Raw genomic sequence first — 22392 nt, forward strand, 5'->3', positions numbered from 1 at the left:
GATTAGCTCAGTTGGATGCCATGGAGCAAAGGCTTAATAACATGATGGATTTACACTTTTAGTCTTTAAAGGACTCCTACCACATTGATTTGGAACAATTCGAGGAGCATCAGGTTCTCTAGATCGATAACCACTGCAGGCTATGACGAGCTTTGTCCAGAACACTACTAAGGCACAAAATGAGAGGTTTTGTGCAAAATTTGAGAAGCTGAGATTCCTTATCTGGGGTGATAGTAGTCTGATCGTACCTGATGACAAAGATCCTCCTTCGCATCCCCAGATTAAAAGTCCTTAGACCTTAGATTTCCTTAGGTTTAGTTCTTCTATATGGCTAATTTTCAGGAATTTATGCTGCTTTGTAATTTTGAGACATATTTTCTCTATATTTTTTGGGTTGTAACTCTAACTATCTACTTTTGCTGCACTATTGTGACTTGATACGCATGCCATTTGAACTTAAATAGTTACTATTTTGGTTTTAATTTGCTTACATAAAATTTCTATCTATGTCAAATATAGCATGATTACATGTTTAATGGTTCTTGATCATGTTTGGTTATGTGTATCTGTTATGCTTGATTGAGTCTACTGCTTGAATGCTATAATATAAATGCTTGATCATTCCATGCTTGATTAGTTCATGTATAACCTTCCATGCCATTAAATCTATCATCTTGTTGTATTTTGTTGTTTTAATCGATTAACCTACTATCTTATTCGATTAAATGGTAATCAATGTGTGCACATGTTCAATTCTTTCATCAACTGATTAATTAATTACATTCCCAATATTAATTGATTAATTAAAGTTTGAGTTCACTTCGTATCTCTTCTTACTTTTGACCAAAATTTCATTTAGTTTATCTTTTTGATAATGTCAAAATGGGGAGAAATGTTGTTTTGTTGTTTGATGTGTGCATGTTGTAAAATAAAATTCAGCTTTCATTATCTAGCTATGCGCTTTAACTTTGAAATCAACAACCATGCATTCTGTGACCATCTTCAAGCTATGCATCAAAACAAAATTTGGTTCTGAGTTTGAAATCGTCAAAAAAGGGGAAATTGAAAGTGACACTTAGCTTACCTATGTCTTGATAAAGACAAAGGAATTAGTGAAAGCTTAAAGATAACTCAACAAATCAACATGCCAAAGATTCAAGAGCTTCATGTCTAAACTAGAGTCTTCGATATGTGTCTTAGTTATTAAGTCTAGGTTAGGTAAACCTAGATGCAAATCTCACAAGTTCTAAAAACTATCATATCATTTACATGAGACATGCCATCTAGCTTATTATATGTTCATGCATTAATCATACATGTTATTTGTGCATTTTAGGCATAACATAATGGTAAAACATATATAGTTGATAAGCATAACATATAGGTAGTTTACCATTTAATATCTTAATTGAAAATATGTCACTTAATCGATTAAGTAAGGCTTTAATCGATTAACATAAAAACAGTTTTAATTAGTTTCAACAGATAACTGAAAAACAAAATTCAATTATTCTAAACAGCCCGTTAATCGATTAATAGGGCACTTAATCGATTAACTAGGCATAAAATAGCTTTTCTATATAAAGTGTGTTTTCACACCATGCTTCATACATTCATACATAAAAATGCTAAGTTGCATATTTTCGTGTTCAATGTATGTCATATAGGCAGAGAGAATTGTATGTGAGATTAGTGAGAGATAGCATCATGCTTAGGGATTAAAATGTCATCCATTGCATGTGATTAAATGTGTTCATTATTCTATCTTACTTGCATGATTCTTTCAATTCTTTTAGAGATTTCTTATGGTAGAAATTACATGTTCTTCATGATTCTGATCTTATACATATTCATAATAATTTGTGAGATTTGTATAGGGTTTATAACTTGTTCTTAATTGTAATATTTGAGTTATTTTGTGCTTCACATTACTCTATTTTTGTTGTGATTTTTGTAACAAGGAAGGTTGTCTCTTGGTGCCGTACCACCAATAAGATACAGAGGTGAACTTGATATTTATTTAGAGGCAGATCCAGAAAAAATTCTACAAGATGTGCGTTTTGATGTTTTATCTTATTGGAAGGATAAAAGTCGTGCATGTCCTACTCTTTCAAAGATGACTTGTGATGTATTAAGCATTCCAATAACTACAATGGCATCAAAATCTGCTTTTAGTATTGGTGATCGAGTTTTGAACAAATATAGAAGTTCTTTGAATGATGAAACGGTTCAAGCTCTCTTGTGCACACGTAGTTGGTTACATGGTTTTGTCGGTAAGTTTTTGTTAAGTTCAAGTTCTCCTATATACTTTAAATTATTCATTCAATTTTATTAACATACTTAATTTTTTATTGTAGAATATGATAATGAAGATGATGATGATGAGCAAGATGCTATCGATATTGAAGATATAAAACTTTCTCATGGAGGTTTAGAATCAATTGTTCAATATAATGAATGAGAGAAAATTGTTGATTTTGTTGAACCTATGCGCTTTCTATTTCCTAGTACTTTGTCATTGCTATGAATTTAATATTTTGTTCAAAGTGTAAGATTTAATATTTTAGACAATTGTATTATTTATGATTTAGCAATTTGGGACCTTTTAAATCATTTCAGTAGAACATATAGCAAAAAAGCAACAATGGTCTACTTTATTATAGTGTTTTTTTTGGGATAAATAGGTTGTAAAATGCCATTTATATTATTTAACTTTTTTTAATAAAAACGTTATCTGGGTCGGCCCGCCACAACCCGCAGCCCGCTTTTTGCGGGTTTGGGCTACAATTTAAGAGACATAAAATGTAACAGGTCTAATTACCACACAATCTATGGGGTGAAGCTGTCACCACAACCACCTATGTACTGAATAGATGTCCAACTCAGAGCTTGAACAATAGAGTTCCCGAGGAAGTGTGGACTAGAAAAAGGCCATTTGTGAAACATTTGAAAGTATTTGTTCAATATGCTACAAAGTACAAACACATACCAGATCAGACCATAAGGAAACAAGATGACAAGAGTCAATTAATGCTCTTTGTTAGATACCATCCAACAAGATCATACAAACTCTTAAATCCTACAACAAACCAAGTAGTGTTTAGTAGAGATGTATTCTTTGATGAGATGAGCTCTTGGAATGATGTTCTCAAAATGGTTGAGCAAAAGAAGACCTTGCCTCTAATTCCTACATACACTAGAAGATCATGATGTGCTAATTGATGTTAACTCAGCTTCAAGGTCAGATGCTACCAGTGCTTCACCTAGACCAACAAGAGTGAGGCAGCCACCAATGAGACTAAGAGAATATGATTCTTTTTTCATGATGATGCTATCACAGATGATTCACCTTGCACTTATGAGAGAAATTGAGCCAATCGCCTCCCAACAAGAAACCAATGAGGATGTTTGGTTCAGTGAAATGAAGGAGGAGCTCAAGGCTATTGAAAAGAATAATATTTGGGAAGCAGCAAACCTACCAGCAGGAAAATCACCCATACCAGTAAAATGGGTATACAAGGTCAAACTTAGGCCAGATGGTAGTATCTCAAAGCATAAGGCAAGACTGGTTGCTAAGGGATTTATGAAAAAGGAAGGGTATGACTAAACATATGTCTTTGCACCTATGGCAAGATTTGAAACAGTAAGATTGATTATGGTCTTGGCAAGTTGGTTTGGTTGGAAACTATGGCAACTTGATGTTAAGAGTGCTTTCCTTAATGGGCCTCTTGAAGAAGAAGTTAACATAACTCAACCTCTTGGTTTTGGAATAAGTGATGATGGAACCAATGTGCTGAAATTGGACAAAGCTCTTTATGGCTTCAAGCAAGCTCCAAGAGATTGGAATAAAAGAATTGACTCCTTTCTGAAATCTATTGGATTCATCAAATACAAGGTGGAGCATAGAGTCTATGTGAACTCAACAAACACATGGGATATAATTCTACTATGGCTTTATGTAGATGACTTAGTCATCACAAGAAGTAGTGAAACTGAGATTTTGAAACTAAAAGAAAAGCTTAATTCTAAGTTTGAGATGACAGACTTAGGGGAATTGACATACTTCTTGAGATTAGAATTCCTGAAGACCAAAAGTGGAATTATGATGCATCAAAGAAAGTACTTTGCAGATGTACTAAACAGATTCGAAATGCTGGATTTTAAATCAGTAACAAGGCCAGTGGAAGGTAAGGTTGGTTGAAGTCATTCAACAACAGAAAACCAATTGATCCAACACTCTATAGACGGGTTGTAGGTTGCCTCATGTTCATATATCACAGTAGATCTGAGATAAGCTATGTTGCTGGAGTTATAAGTAGGCATATGGCAAATCCTAAGCAATCTCACATGATTGCAGTCAAGAGGATCATGAGGTATCTGAAAGGAACCATGAACTATAGAATTTTGTTTCCTAATCAGAAAGAGAAAGGTGAGTCATGCTTTGTTGGCTATTCAGACTCAGATTGGTGTGGAGATAAGGAAGATAGGAAAAGTACTTACGGGTATGTGTTCTTCATGTTTGGTTCCCCTGTATGATAGTGTTCCAAGAAACAAGATGTGGTAGGGCCCTCTACTTGTGAAGCTGAATATATTGCAGCCTGCAATGCAACATGTCAAGGATTGCGGCTGACATCCTTGATAGCATAACTAAAGTGTGGAGAAATTGGAAAGTTTGAGCTGAAAGTTGACAACAAATCAGCTATAAACTTGGCCAAGAATCCATTTAGCCATGGAAGATGCAAACATATTGAAACAAGGTCTCATTTCTTAAGAGATCAAGTTGAAAAGGAGAAGATAAAGCTTGTTCACTGCCCTATAGAGATTCAGATTGCAGATGTGCTAACCAAAGGCTTAAAGGTTAAAAGATTCAAGAAGTTAAGGAAAATGCTAAATGTCCTAAGTTTTAGCTAGGATAGAAGGGGATACATTTGTATGATTAGTTTGTTGCATTGTAACTCTTTGATTTAAGAACTTGAATGTTAGTTAAGAGTTTCTATTTTTAGTTTGGTAGTTAGTGTTAGTTAAGCCATTTATGGAAACTTATATAAATGGCATACATTGCGGTTGATTACAATTGATTCTCTTCAATCACATTATACATACTTTAATCCATCATCTTCTATCTCTCTGTTTTCTATTTTTCTCATCTCAATCTTTCTTTCATCTTTGCTTCAACATTTTATGGGTAGCTTAGGTATGATGAGTGATTGAGTTAAAATGGCCCATAGAAAATATATTCAACTAATCAAAATTAATCAATTTAATATAAAATCAAATAGACAAAATGAAAGGATTCCTTAACCTCCAGCCATGCATTTCCATTCTCTCTTTTAATGAATTTTTATTTTAATAATGACATCAATGATAAAAGTATATTTTAAAGACATTGAAATAGAAAATGTATAACATGCCCTTGAGCCAATTGAATGTTAGCTCTTGAATGTAGGATATCTAGTGCTTCAGAGTACCTCTGAGTATATAAGCCATTTCTTTGTTGTATTGTAGAATATAAAAGTAGCCAATAGAACAAAATTATTAAAAGTACAACTCACATCATATCTAGCACTTAAACCTATTGATTATAATGACATCAACCAGTAACAAATCTAGGACCTAATATCAGGCTGGGTGTGCAAAATGTTAGAAAATAAAATAATAAATGTCATAAATTATAAAAGGATGAAAATATTAAAGTCATGCAACATTTAAATATATTTAATCAAAAAAATTACGTAGTTTATAATTAATATTGATTTAATTTCATATTTTGAAATTATTAAATGATCAATTGATTGTCAATGTTATTGAATATTTCTCATAAAATATAAGTCACAACCTAATTTTCACAATTTTCGTAGTTGAAAAACTCTTTTTACAATTATATTGTTAACTTCAAAAGAGAATAAATTAATGGGTAGATAATATATTTTTCACTTTCAACCAATTTATTTTAAAAGATTAATGATTCAAACAAAAATCACGTGGATAAAACTTTATGAATTCAATCAATTTTGCTATATCAAAACTAGAGAATAAATCAGTTAGACTAAAATAATATATAAAAAAACAGATGAATATTTGTCTTTGATAAATGATAATGTAGTTTCTCAAATTGCATATTCATAATATTATAAAATAATTCAATAGTACACTACCAAAAGGAAAGGAAGGAGAATAAGGGAAGGTGCTAAGTCTTTTATCTCCTCCTTTGGGAGTCTCTCATCCTGAGGCTGGCTTTTCTTATCTTTTCTTATCTGTTGAATTAGGTTTGTTCCAGTAACTTGCCATGGTTCCTTTGAGGAGGGGTGTTTACAAGGCTTTTTTAGTGCAAGAATGTAGTGGTAGGACAAGAGGGAACCCAAAAATACAGATGTAACCCTAGATTTGTGATTATTTATTTTTTATAAAGCATGACATGTAGTCATTTACAAAAACAATATTAGGTTTGTAAAGTTACACTAATATACATATTTTTTTAAAACCAAGGTGTAGATTTGCACACCGTGAACTATACACAGCACTGTCGCTGACATCAACTCTTATTGAAATAGTAAATGTATAACAAATCTTTAAGCCAATTAAGTGCAAGCTGTTGAATGTAGAATGTAAGAATAGCCATTTAAGTAAAATCATGCAAAGTACACCTCACATCTTATCTAATACCTAAACCTATATGTTATAATGACATCAAGTCTTGACCATAAAAATAAATATAAAGACATTGAAATAGAAAATGTATAACATGTTATTGAACAAATTGAATGCAAGCACTTCAATATAGGACATCTAGTGCTTCAGAGTACCTATGAGCAGATACATATTTGCAGCAAAGTGTGGATAACATAACAACATTGATTTCTTAACAAATGATTTCTTAATCTCAACACATATCTCATGTTTTGTCTTAAAATTTTGTTATCATTTTTATCCTAAGCGGTCTTATTCTATTATGTGATGTCCCCTAATTTATTCATTTTATGGTTGTCTTAAAGCTATTCTATTATAGACTTCCATGGAAGGAACCTGATGGACCTCACATCATATCATTGAACTCTTCTGTGTATATGATGATGATAATATCTTAAGTGGTATGCATGTTTTCTTTGTTAGAGTTTTTATTTGAACAGTTATATTAAATTAAAATTTGTTGGCAAATAAAAAAAATCTATAATATAATTGGTCTAAATTATAAGTAGCGAGTAGAAATCTAAAATATTTTAATTATTTTATGGAACTAAACAAATGTAATGCCTTTTTGTTTGACATATAATTTCTTTCCTTGAGAAAATGATGTATATACAGTGTATGAGTTTTATATATTATTATTATATCATTCATTATTCATACATAATCAGTATCAACTTTTTAAAAAAGTAATCCAAATAAATGTAGATAATTTAGTAACTATATATAAATCTTTACACTAAAACATTGTCTAAATTGATGTGTATGAATATAATATTATAACGTTAGTAGCTTAAAATGTACTCTCTTTCTTCCTATTTAACAAGTTATCTTGAGAGAGAAAGCATACATTACTATACGATTAATATAACTACCACATGTGTTTTTATTTTATATATATACTCTTTATCATTGTGATGCTATTGTAATTATTAATTTTTTAACTAATTATGTCATATATTAGGGGAAAAAAGATATGAATATTAAAATAACTATTATTATTGGTAGAGATGGTCAAAATATCCTAATCTTGAGTTCGGCAAAAAATACTCATAAAGAGTAACCGTGACAATAATTTATGAATTAGTAAGGTATGATGAAACTCACCCAACAAGTACCCACATAATTATATAATTATTTTTTAATTAAATGTTTTTTTATATTTATTTATATTAAAATTTCACCCTACTTTAAGATTATATTATCTACTTGATAATACCAATGACAAACTTATTTATTTTCACTATTACAAGATGTAAAAAACGAACAAGTGACTCATAAGTTTCAAAATATCAACATATTTCATTCAAAATTTAAGACTTTCTCCATAAATCTATTTATATTGACATAAATTGATTCCTTAAATGTTACCTTAACTCTCCATGCAACTTGAGGAGCTAAAGTACTCTGCAATGCTATAAAATTGGTTGGAAAGCAAGTTGAAGCTGCAAAAGAACTTCTCTATCATGTGTATATTTTCTCATCAAATATAATGAATAATATATATATGGACAGAAATGAGATCTAAGAAGAAGCCAAACTATGGTGTGACCAACACATGACTTCTCACTACAATGCAATAATATGTGAGATTGCAATTCTTTTTATTTTTACTTGTACGAGACAGAGGTTATTATCTATATTTGACAATGAAGTAGAAAGTGGTAGTATAATTCCTTTTTCATTCACTTTCATAAAACAATACCTCTCACATTTGTACGTTAGAAAGGACAAAATTCCGAAATAAATTAGTTTCTTATCCATAAATATATTTTTAATAATAACAAAAAAAAAATGTTAATTGTGTTTTCTAATAACATCTGATTGATGTATAGTCCACTAAATATCCTACTTAGTTATGAATTTTATGCTCAAACGGAGTCAAATCAGTTCACTAGATCAATTAGATTAACTACTTAAACCAGTCACGTGTCAAGGTCAAGTTCCCAATATAATCAATTTCCGAAAATAATTAAACCCAATATTATTAGGACAATTGTTAAGGTAATCCATAATCTAATTATAATGGTATGCCTCCGACAAATACCGATGTAGTTTTACCGCATATCGGAGCATTGCCATAAAACTTGCTGTTTAATAACTTTTGGGGAAAAAATGATGACAAGGTGCTAGCTGTTGGTCGAGGATCAAATAACCATTTATAATGATTATTGAAAAGAGGCTCATTAAGACCACGTTAACTTTGACCCAGCTGGATTGTCCTTTACAAAAATTTATAGCATGTTCATGTTACCTGCTAATAAGAATAGGAAATAATATATACATAGAATTTTTTATATGGTAAATGTTGTTAATTATTTAGAATATAATATCTATATAGTTAGTTTAAAAATTTATATATTGTTATTACATTATTATCTATTTTCTTTGTATTACTTATATGTAAGAGTTAGTAATAATTAAATATAAATGATAAATAATATAATAACAATATAAAAAACTGTTATAGTATTCGTAAATACATTTTTTATCATAAAACTAATATTTGTAAATACTTTATGCCAGTATATACATATTAAACTTTAGTGATTTCATTCTCTTTGTAAAATATTAACTCTCCCTTTAAATGACCTTAAAAAAAATATTCTAAACTGGGTTGGTCTTTGCACGAGGGTGTCTTATCATAATCTAAACTTTTATGAGTACTTGTGCCTCTTTTTTCAGGGTAGATCATCTTCATTTTCTTAGTAATTAGAGAAGCTCCCTCATTCCCACCCCTTAAATAATCTTATTTTGATTAATAAATTTTTGACCATTATTTGCGATAAAATGGGCAAAAGGTGAAGATCTCAACCCCTTTCCATATTTTGCTTCAATCGTTTCCAACTGTTGTTCCCCTCCAAGGCTAGTTCTTGCACGTTAGACACAAAAGACTTGTAGGTATATAAAAATCGAATAGTTCTAGTAAGATTTGTAATATGATTAACAAGCCATAGAAACTACCAAGCTGGAGCATAATGGGAATTCCATTGGAGCGATGAGACAAATTTAACTTGACATGAATCCAGTTTGATATTTTTAATGTCATTTTTTTTATTAAAATCGAGCAGATATTTTTTGATAAGCATGGGGTTGAAATCAAGTTGACTACAAATACTCATATAATAATTAAACCTTTGAATATTATACATAATTAATTTCTAGGATTAAAAAGACTAATAGTAAAGCCACGTTATACAAAGTAATAATTTAACATGGAAAGCTAGTAGTTTAAGTCAAGATAATAACATGCTGGCTGGATGAAAAGCTCAATTTTAGAATCCTTAGTTCAATGGGGGGCTGAACACCTCATCTTGATTAACATGGAAATCTAGTAGAAATTGTAACTTGCAAACGTGAACAGAAGATAATAATCTTTTTGAGATGCACAATTCTGAGTTATATGATTGACGACACAAACAACACAACAAATGAAGAGAACCTAAATCAACAAGTAGATGCATCATGTTGACTATTTCACAGTATGAACGACCAAACTATATCACACAATGATTAGCAAAAACAATATGGTTGTAGGGCATTGTAACAAAGCATACCCTCATCCTGGAAACAAAGTATCATGAAAATGTCTTACATTTTGAGATCAATAATCATCTCCTTCCTCTTCATCTTCTGCTCCCTCTGCACCAACTTCCTCATAGTCTTTCTCAAGAGCAGCAAGATCTTCACGAGCTTCTGAGAACTCCCCTTCTTCCATGCCTTCACCAACATACCAGTGGACAAAGGCTCTTTTCGCATACATGAGATCAAATTTGTGGTCAATTCGAGAGAACACTTCTGCAACTGCAGTGTTATTACTGATCATGCAAACTGCCCGTTGCACCTTAGCAAGGTCACCGCCAGGCACAACTGTAGGAGGCTGATAGTTGATACCACATTTGAAGCCAGTTGGGCACCTGTCATAACAAGGATAGTATTGTAGGGATTATGTTCTCACATGTAAACATAAACCAGAGATTCACATGGTGTAGTGTTCATTCCTCATTTATGTAATTAATATTTTGTAGGTTGAGATAAGAATTTAATTGAGGTAGCTACAATGAAATTTACTGTGAAGTTATAAATTAAACTAAGTTTAATATTTATGCAGTAAAAGTTAATGTTTTTTACACGATTAGTACATTATCTACCATTCATGAGTATTACTTTTATCTAAGAGTTAATTATGGTAAACACATGATTGCTGAATGCTACACTGACAGTATAAAAACTCGTACACGGTGCATGGATATTAAACTCTTAAACTAATGTCACATTCAATTTCTGTCCTGCATATTATGTTTTAATTGGATTGATGTAGTACCCTCAGAGCACATAAACAAATCTATATGCTCACACCACTAAATTGGTGGCCAAATGCATGAGGATTACACCATTACAGGGTATGGGGAGTGTCCAAATGCTTGCATTGTTACCCTGTTTACACGTGTGACTGAGACGAGCACATAGGAGGATATTTTTAGGGTAAATTACCATGTTAAGTGTTCATTAAACATGCTATATAAGCAGTATTACTAACAGTAAATATCATGGTAAGAGCACTTGTGATAAACAGTCCTAACTAAATTCAAAAAATGCTTACCAATCAACAAACTGAACAGTTCTTTTGGTTTTTATGGTACCAACCGCAGCATTGACATCCTTTGGAACAACATCTCCCCGGTACATCAAGCAGCAAGCCATGTACTTCCCATGCCTAGGGTCACACTTGGCCATCATACTTGAGGGCTCAAACACAGCATTTGTGATCTCCGGCACTGAAAGCTGCTCATGGTAGGCCTTGGCAGCAGAGATGACAGGAGCATATGAGGACAACATGAAATGGATGCGGGGATATGGCACAAGGTTAGTCTGGAACTCAGTAACATCCACGTTGATAGCCCCATCGAACCTCAATGAAGTGGTCAAGGACGATATGATCTGAGATATCAACCTGTTCAAATTGGTGTAAGTGGGCCTCTCAATATCAAGGGACCTCCTGCAGATGTCATAGATGGCTTCATTGTCCAAGAGTACAGCCACATCTGTGTGCTCAAGGAGAGAATGGGTGGAGAGAACACTGTTGTATGGCTCCACAACTGCCGTTGAAACCTGAAATCAAAAGGAGGAATTAAATGGGAGGCCAAAACACATTACCCATCAAGTAATTATTGACTAAATGACTACTAGTTCTATTTAATTTTAGGCAAATGCTAAGGAAACTAGTCAAAGAATCAAGGGATGTAAAGGGAAGTTTTTATTGGAAACTATATTTTATGAATTTCCAATATATTTAAACCACTTTCTAATAAGATAAGGAGCTAAGGGCACAAGCTAAACAATCAAGAAAGGTAAGTTTTTATTGAAAAGCAATGTATTTAACAGATTGAAAGTGATCAATTGAGTTTAGCCATAAAAAACATTATTTCTTAATTACATAACCAGTGCCCATAGCAAGACTTACAAAAATTCTATCCGTGGCCCCTTAACCAGTGTGCACTGATTAGCAAGGAGAAAGAATCAGTCATGCATATAAATTTGAAATTAAATGAGTTTATTTGAAATTCAAACAGTTAGAATTATAAACATTAAATATGAAATTTAACCTTCAATAAATACTTGACAACTCAGTCTACAAAATCCATCAGGGAGCCATAACAAGTTTCATTAATTTGTCTTTTAATATATTTAATCCTACCCAAAAATCAGCTTTCTGGCTTAAAACATTTCTCAACATTCATTTAAATTATGAGCATTTCTAAATACAAAAATAAACTAATTCAAGCACAAACAAAATAAGCTACAATTACACAATCTAATGTGTTGTAGTTTGTTATACCTGAGGAGAAGGGTAAATAGTGAAACCCAACTTCGATTTCTTGCCATAATCAACAGACAAACGTTCCAACAAGAGAGATCCCAAACCGGATCCAGTACCACCACCAACAGCATTGAACACCAAGAACCCTTGAAGACCAGTACAATTATCCGCCAACTTTCTAACCCGATCGAGGCACAGATCCACAATTTCCTTACCAACTAAACCACAATTCCAACAAATCACAATTCAGCATCAACAAACCAGCCCAAAAAAATCAATTAATCAACGACAAATTGCAAAAATTAGGGTTAGGGTTAAAACCGGTGTAGTGTCCTCTAGCAAAATTGTTAGCAGCATCTTCCTTGCCGGAGATAAGTTGCTCAGGGTGGAAGAGCTGGCGATAAGTGCCGGAACGAACCTCGTCGATGACGGTGGGTTCGAGATCGACGAAAATGGCGCGTGGAACGTGTTTTCCTGAACCGGTTTCGCTGAAGAACGTGTTGAATGCATCGTGTGCAACTCCAACGGTTGAGTCACTATAATAATAACAACAACATTAATGAATGAAATGAAAAACTTAGGTTAAAATAAATAAAACAAAAAAGTTAGGTGAAACTAATTTGAAAAATGAAAAATGAAGATACCTTGGCATCATGCCATCAGGGTTAATGCCATGTTCGAGACAATAGAGTTCCCAACATGAATTTCCGACTTGAATTCCGGCTTGACCGATGTGTATGCTTATGATTTCTCTCATTTTTTGTTTTCTCTTTCTCTTTCTTTGATTTTGGAATGAATGATGAATGAGAAGAAAAGGGGAAATGATAAGGGTTTAGAATTCGGCCCACTATGAAAGGTGCCAGCCTAGCTTAGAAATGGGGTCCACTATATATTATGATGCCTTTGCTTTCCTCCTATCATCTTAGTCTGTCCGTCAAATATTGGGCCCGCCCACTTTAACATTTCCTTTTCTTTTGTTGTTATTCGGGTAAGTCATTCTAGACTATCAAAAAATGTTATTTGCTCTAGGAGATTTATTCATGGACATAACTGAATCATATATTAAAATAATATCTATTTTTTTTTCTTTTTTTACTAAAATACACACTACCTTCTGGTCATATAGTCTCTTCATCTAAAATTTTTATAAGGTAGTTAGTTAATATTTATATGTTAGGAGCTAGGAATTGAAAAGGTAATATGCTAATTGTTTCAATTATAAATGTTTGTTAAGATAAAATAAAATAAAAATACTTAATATGTTTAAAATAAAGAATGTAATATATATATTTGTGGTAAAGGTTTATATATAATTAATATATTATTTACAATTCATTTATCTTACATTTTTAAGAGTTAATTATTATAAAATATGAATGATAAATGATGCAATAATAATGTATAAAAATTTTATATTGTCAGATATATTTTTCCTCTAAAATAAAATAAATAGCTAACATGAATCATTTCTAATAGCTTATTATATGCTAGTTTATAAGCTTCTGATATGTTGAAATAAGTTTATTTGACAAATACCAACAAATAATAAATCCGGAGCATGTGAAGGGCAAACATTATGTCATTGTACCTTAGACTTATAAGTTCTTTAGTGGTGTTATCAAACACACTCTTAATAAACCAAAAAATAATGCATTTAATATTTTAATAAAAAAGTTGTCTTATGTGATAATAAAATCAGTTGTTTTTCATTTTAAATGATAAAATAATTATGGGCTACTGGGTTGGATTGTTGGACCAGGGTGGCCATGTGCTGCTAGTATGCGACCCAGTACCCACTTCAGCTATTTACAAAGTTAAAGCTAATTCCATTTGCAATGTTACATAAATGGACTAATAATAAATCTTATATAAAATAAGAAAGTTCATAGAATATACTCAAATTTACTGTGAATAAAAGTTATGTTAGAACATTTTTTATGTATTAACATAAGTTACTTCTTCTTCATTTGATAAACATGACAGGGGATACTTTTTAAGACTAACTCTTGCGCAAGAAGTGGTTGTTAGCTAAATCCCCCCAAAACAATGACACTAACTTTGAACATGTAATACAATCATTGAGTTGATATTATATAATTAATAAACCTTGGGACAATTAGTATAAAATGAAGTCCTGTATAAATATTAGAAGTTTGATTTATTTTAGTTCTATGTAAGTGGAATATTGTTTGGCGAAGTAAATTTCATTTTAATAATTTATAATAATCATATATTACTAGCTTGGTGATGTAGACAAAAAAGAAAACTAATTCCATCATGGTTCTATGACAAGTCATGTTCTACTAAATTTGCACATGTATCAACTAAATGAGGGCAAGGAAGATTTGACTTATATAATTGTCAATCATGCTTAGATAGCTGGCTTAACTAGATAAAAGATGACACTGATGAGACAGGGTCTAGCCAGCAATAAATAGGATCACAAACATTTGCTAAATGACTATCACGGCGCCTGAACAAGACTGACATGTCGCATGAACATGTTATTATAATTGATTACTCAGAACTGTTATACTAGTTTTTCAGATTCAAACTGCACAGCTTTCACCCAAACGAAATGGTTTCATTCCAATCAACTCCTACCTTTTTTATAGAGTTGTTATGACTGATTGGAAAGCCTATTTAAAGGCATTGAAATTCATAATTCAATAACACAACTCACATACACAATCTGAAATTTTCTAAAACATTTTTTCTGCACTTTCTGCAACTTGTTCTTAACTTTCAGATTAAATTTTCTGAAGTTGCTTTAAGTGTGATTTCAACTATTTTCAAAGCTTTTGAATATTATAACTAAGTGTATAAAGAGTTGTCGGATAGCAACAAATCATAGTGTTCAAATCTTGTAAATGCAATCATTGTCATTGTTAAAGTTTTCTTCATTCAATTTGTTGAAATACTTTCTTTCACAAAGGTGTGATAAAAAAAATGATAGAGTTACTTGGAAATGTTGTTTTCCAAAGCGTGACATAGGTATTAGAGAGTGAGTAAGGTACAAGGAAGTCTCGTGGTGAGAATTTGTAATTACTACTCTTAATATCTAGTGAAGAAATCTCTTGTGCTGCAATAGTACTGTATGTAACATTTGGTGGACAAGAAGGTAAACCAATGTAAAACTCTTTGATTACTCTCTTCTCCCTCATCTCCTTAAATTTACTTTATATTTTTCTGCATAACTTTTCCGCTGTTACTAACTCTGAAATTTGAATAAAAATCTATCATAGATTTAAGACAACTAATTCACCCCCTTTAGTTGTCATCTCAGTCTTACAATTGACACCAGAGCTTATTTTGAGTAAATTACTCTCAAATCTGATCATGTATCTAAGATGGCCTCAAAATCATTTATGAGAGAAGGTTCCAACATCAATCGTCCACCAAGTTTTGTTGGAGAATGCTATGACTTCTGGAAAATCAGAATCAGAATCTTTATAGAATCTCAAGATCTGGATATTTGGAATGTGATTGAAGAAGAACCTTATGAAGCTTTCACCATTGTTAATGGTGTAAGGGAAGTAAAGCCAAAATCCTCATGGAATGATGAAGACAAAAAGAAGTTGCAATACAATCTCAAAGCAAATAACTTCTTCACTTCAACACTTGACATTGATGAATGCTTTAGAGTATCAAACTGCAAATCTGCTAAAGAAATGTAAGATACCTTAGAGACTACACATGAAGGAACTGAGGAAGTCAAAAGGTCGAGACTCAATACTCTCTCCTAGGAATATGAAATGTCTCGTATGAAGCCTGAAGAGAAAATACTAGATCTCCAAATAAGATTTACTCACCTTACAAATCATCTTACTGCACTTGGAAAAATATTATCAAATAATAACTTGAACTTAAAAGTTCTAAGATCACTCACCAAAACATGACAACCAAAAGTAACAATCATTTCTAAAAATAAAAGTTTATCAAAAATGTCATTGGCTACTTTATTTGGTAAATTGCAGGATCACGAATTGGAACTCAACCAACTTGACCAACATAAAGAGCAAAAAAAGAAGAAAAATATCTCTCTCAAAATAAAGGCAAATAGATATAATTCATCAGGAGATGAATCAGAAAAGGAAGAGATGGAAGACATATGTCTTTTGGTAAAGAAGTTCAGCAAGTTCCTTTAAAGGAACAAATGTGCTAAAACTGGACAAATGAAGAAATTCACCAAGAATAATGATGCTTCCACTTCAAACCAAAACTTCACATGTTTTAAATGTGGCAAGTCTCGTCACATGAAGATGAAATGTCCAAACCTGAAAAGGAATTCATTCAAAGGGAAAAATGAAATAAGGACTGGACCAAGAGCCTACATAGTTTAGGAAGATAATGATATCAGTTCTGCCTCTGAACCAGAAAATGAAGAACAAGTTCATCTCTCACTAATGGCATCTCACCACTCTAATGATAAAGAGGTAAATGAAACTAAACTATTTTCTGCTTCTGAATTACAACTTGCATTTAATGTCTTACATGATGAATATGTCAAACTCACTAAAACAAAAACTGAGTTAGAAGTACTCAGAAATAAATCATCATCTTCTTCATGTCAAAACTGATTTACTCTTGAAAAGAAAGTTTCAACATTAAGTCTTGAACTTAATAAATTAAACAAGAGTAACGAAAATATGGACAAAATGATTAAAGATCAGAGACATTTTATAGACCAAAGAGGTCTTGGCTATTATAACAACCAAGTTTCTAAGAAACAAAATGTCTCAACGAAAATAAACATTCAGAAACAAAGTATACATGCATTTAATTGTAGTCACATTGAAACTAGGATACATAAGCATCATCTCATATGTACATATTGTAAGAACCATGGGCATACCAAATACTTGCATGATTAGAAAATATGGTGTGCTTTTAGGTCACTATAGATGGGTTGAGAAAGATGCTAATCATGTAGGACCCAAAGAAAATTGGGTACCTAATACTACTTAACATGTTTTGCAGGATAATTTGAGAGTTGTCTACAATATATGGTACTTGGGCAGCGACTGCTTAAAGCACATGACGGACGAAAAAGATTAGTTCTTTGTCCTTACTCCAAAGGACAAAGGCTATGTTACATATGGTGACAACAACCAAGGAAAAATACTTGGAGTTGGTAGAATTGGTAAGCCACCTTCAACAACTATAGAAGGAGTATTGCATGTTAAGGGGCTCAAGCACAACTTGTTGAGCATAAGTCAATTATGTGACGACGAATTCCATGTGGTATTCTACCCTAATAAGTACATCATCGAAAGTAAGGATTCTAAAAAGTCTAAACTAATTGGTAAGAGGATAAATAATATAATATGATTGACTTATATTATTCTTTACCAATTAAATGTTTAGTTGCTAATAATAATCATGATACATGGCTTTGGCATAGGAGAATTGCTCATATTCATATGGATCATTTGAATAAACTGATTAAGAAAGATTTAGTTGTGGTTTATCCAAAATGAAGTTTGTTAAAGACAAATTATGTAGTACTTGTCAAATGGGTAAACAAACAAAAACTTCTTTCAAACTTAAGCATATGGTTTCTTCCGATAGACCATTGCAATTACTGCACATGGACTTATTTGGGCCATCAAGAACCAAAAGTTATGGTGGTAACTATTATGTTCTTGTTATGGTATACGATTATTCAAGATATACTTGGACTCTATTCTTAGTTCATAAGAATGAGGCATTCAACGCCTTTAACAAATACGCTAAAAGAGTTCAAAATGAAAAATCTCTGAAAATCGTTGCTATAAGAAGTGATCATGGGGGAGAATTTCAAAATGCTTCGTTTGAAGAATTCTGTGATGATCTAGTATAAATCACAATTTTTCTGCTCCTAGAACACCACAACAAAATGGTGTTGTAGAAAGAAAGAATCAGTCCTTTACTGTCAAGAAGATATTGGTTTATCATCATCAAAATGGGGGAGATTGTGAAGAAGATCTTGCTCCTGACCTTGACACGATTTTGATGAAGACACCAACATCACTTAAAGAAGAAAATGAAGAATACTTATGAAGACAATGAAGATAAAACATCAAGGAATTTAGAGTCTAAGTCTATAGGTACTTATATCCTTATACTTTATAATATACAATCAGTAGTAATGCTCAGAAATATTTTAAATGAAAATTGAAAATTACAAGTAAAAATGACAGCAATTTTCAAAATACTATGTAGCAGGTTACTAGATCTAAGTAACATGTTACTATGATTAAGTAACATGTTACCAAAACTAAGTAGCAGGTTACATGAGTGAAAATGAGTTACCCAATAAAAACTGAACAGAGTAATTGATTACTCCATTTGAGTAAACTGATTACAAGGTTAGAGTATATTTGAGTAACCGATTTCGCAATGTGATAAATGATTACTCAGTTGGCCATAATGTTTGGGCAATCGATTACGTCGATGATGTAATCGATTACTGAAAGTTGTTACTCCATTTTTTCAATTCAAACTGTACAACTTTCACCTCAAACAAAATGGTTTCATTCCAATCAACTCCTACCTTTTTCATAGACGTGTTATGGCTGATTGGAAAACCTATTTAAAAGCATTGAAACTCATAATTCAAAAACACAACTCACATACATATTCTGAATTTTTTTGAAACACTTTTTCTGCACTTTTTGCAACTTGTTCTTAACTTTCAGATTAAATTTTCTGAAGTTGCTTTAAGTGTGGTTTCAAATATTATCAAACATTCTGAGCATTATAACTAAGTGTGTAAAGAGTTATCGGATAGCAACAAATCATAATATTCAAATCTTGTAAAGGCAATCATTGTCATTTTAAAGTTTTCTTCATTCAATTTGATGAAATACTTTCTTTCACAAGGGTATGATAAAAAAGGGATAAATTCACTTGGAAAGGTTGTTTTCCAAAGAGTGACATAGGTATTAGAGAGTGATTAAGGTACAAGGAAATCTCGGGGTGAGAATTTGTAATTACTACTCTTAATATCTAGTGAAGAAATCTTTTGTGCTGCAAGAGTACTAGATGTAACTTTCAGTGGACAAGAAGGTGAACCAGTATAAAACTCTATGAGTACTCTTCTCCCTTATCTCCTTAAATTTATTTGATATTTTTCTGCATAATTTTTCCGCTGCTACTAACTCTGAAATTTGCAGAAAAATCTATCATAGATTTAAGACAACTAATTTACCTCCTCTTAGTTATCATCTCAGTCTTTCATTCTACAAATATCTTCTTATAGTCACTTGAACTTTAGAGTATTTTTCAAATACCCATCCAAGCACTTCGAGAGAGCACTCGTGTAACATCTTACCCGGATTCTAGCACTTTAGCTTGATCCAACCTGACAATCTCCATACCAAGGAACAACTAGGATTATGAAAAATAAGTGTGTCTCTATTAGAGTAGAAAAAATGAGAGAGAGAAAATAAATACTCACATAAATATAGAAATCAATGCATATTTTACAGAATTAAATTCATATCTATGTTTAAGACTCCTATTATCAATGTTTCAAAAATCATTTGGAGAAAATAATTATGCTATAAATCCCAGTCTAATGCTTTAGCGTATCATCTAACAACAATTTATGAAGGTAACTCCACAATCATTCTAGTATAACTAAGAATACACTGTGTAAGCCTAGAGTATATTCCTAAATACTTATTTATTAGAATCCTCCCAAAATAAATTAAATATTAATCGTAAAACATATTGAATATATAACCCCATCGTCTGAATGTTTTGTTAGATTAATGTAACAAAGTTAAATGCTACTTAAGTACTTGAAGACAACCCATTCTCCTTATTTTTTGGCTAACTTATTGACTTGCCAACTTTCACCAACCACTAAGGTTTTTTTTGGTAGTAGAAGAAATTACAAAAACAACTAATGCCTTAGAAACCAGGTTCCTACAACATCAGAAAACAACGATTGTCTAAGATCAAAAGGAATTGAATCAATTACAGTAAAAGTAGAAATAAAATCTACACCCTTCTTTGCTAGATAATCTGCACAAAAGTTCTCTTCCCTCTATGTGTGGCTTATGGTCAATTCCCAATCCTTATTCATCAAGTCTTGAATGCATAACACAATAGTCATGTAGTGATGATGATTTGACCGACTACCTTTAACTAATGAGATTGGATCTAGAGAGTCGTTATAACAATTAACCTTTGTGTACCCCAAATCCCATGCCATTTGAAATCTATAAAGAAAACCCATGAATTCCGCATGAAGATTATTTGAGATTCCCAACGAGCCTATAAAGCCACCAATCCAAGTACCCATGTTGTCACAAAGAAGTCCTCCATGCCCCATTTTTCATGGATTCCCCAAATTACTTTCATCCACATTCATAGCAATGAAGTCATCATTAGGCCTTATCCGTTGCACACAACATTGTAACTTTGGGGGTTTGAGCATGATCAGGATAAATTGCTTCAATATCACCAATGGCATGTTGAATAGAAGTTATTAAGTACTAAATTTCCTTCATTTGGTATTCCATGCAGTATGTATTTTGGTTTTGCCAAGTCCACCAAAGTGTTGCCAAGAACTGATTATTGGAATCCTTACCAAAGTGTCTTATCCATTCAAATGAATTTGAAATTTGAAAGAAATCATTATTGTTGAAACCCATAACTTTCCATAGTACCGTTGACTCTGGACAATCCTGAAGGCAGTGGATAATTGTTTCCATAGCAAGATTGCATCTTTCACACATTGGGATAACACTGATGCCATAAGCAGCCCTGAGAGCGTTTGTCAGAATTGAGTTATGACAAATTTTCCAAATGAAAAACTAAAAATTCTTAGAAGCTTTAAGTTTCCAAATCCAATTCCAATCACCCTGATTAGTCTCTAAATTGTGATCTTTGTGAACCATTTATAACCTTCTTTGGCAGTATATTTTCCATTCAAATTACTTCCCCAGACATAATGATCTTGGTTGTTTGGATGAGGGTGAAGTTGATGCCTCTTGATCAAATCCATGATCTTCAAAGGGATGTTGGTTACAATGTTGTCAAACTGTCAGGTGTTATTAGTACAAACATCTTTGACTTGAAGATCAAAATCCTGAATGTCAATATCGCTTATCATAGTGCTAATAGGTCCTGCTTCCAAGCAGTTATCGAACCAGAGTCACATGGTTCCTTCCCCAAAAACTGTAACCATTATGAAGTTGATCCCTTGCTTTTGGAATTGCATTCCAGGTTTGGGATCCGTTTTTTTTTTGCTTTGGAGGATACTCAAATTCGGAGTATACTTGGCTAAAAGCACATGAACCTAAAGTTTGTCACGATTATGCAAAATATTCTAAACAAGTTTCCCTAAAAGAGAAGTATTACAACATCTAGAAATTGTGATACCCAAACCACCATAAGATTTACTTCATTTGACTTTATTCCAACCAACGAAATGCATAACTTTGCCTCTATTAGATCCCCAAATAAAGTCACGAATACAAGTGTCTATCCTTGAGCAAATATATTAAGGGAGCCAGACTATTTGCATGTAGTAGGTCGGGATAGAGGACAAAACAAATTGGCTAAAGTGACCTGACCAGACTTATTGAGAAGATTTAATTTCCACGAGGACAATCTTCTTTGCACCTTTTTTCAATTATAAAGTTACAGTCCTCCTTATGAGCTCTCCCTTGTTTCATAGGAAACCCAAGGTATTTACCAATGTCTAAAGTGAAACAGATAGAGGTTATAGCTGTAAATTTCACCTTCTTAGTATTTAAGACTCCCATCGAACATATTTCTTGAGATTTAGAGATATTAACATTGAGACCTGAAGCTTGGCTACTATGCTCTAAAAGGTTTTTAATGTTGCATAACTGTTAGCATTTCGCTTTGCAGAAAATAAGGACATCATC

The 22392-nt window shown here is 32.2% G+C and overlaps 1 protein-coding gene across 1 annotated transcript; it reads right to left on the reverse strand.

The window, feature by feature from the left end:
• On the reverse strand, positions 9983–13336 carry LOC109360465 (tubulin alpha-3 chain). The gene is made up of 5 exons (XM_019605392.1): positions 13150–13336; positions 12827–13041; positions 12524–12723; positions 11288–11796; positions 9983–10601 (listed from the first exon to the last, which is right to left on the reverse strand). Exons 1-5 carry the CDS (start codon positions 13260–13262, stop codon positions 10289–10291), a joined length of 1350 nt encoding a protein of 449 aa, XP_019460937.1. The 5' UTR covers positions 13263–13336; the 3' UTR covers positions 9983–10288.

The sequence above is a fragment of the Lupinus angustifolius genome, chromosome LG01 (genome assembly GCF_001865875.1).
Source record: "Lupinus angustifolius cultivar Tanjil chromosome LG01, LupAngTanjil_v1.0, whole genome shotgun sequence".
Lineage (NCBI taxonomy): Eukaryota > Viridiplantae > Streptophyta > Magnoliopsida > Fabales > Fabaceae > Lupinus > Lupinus angustifolius.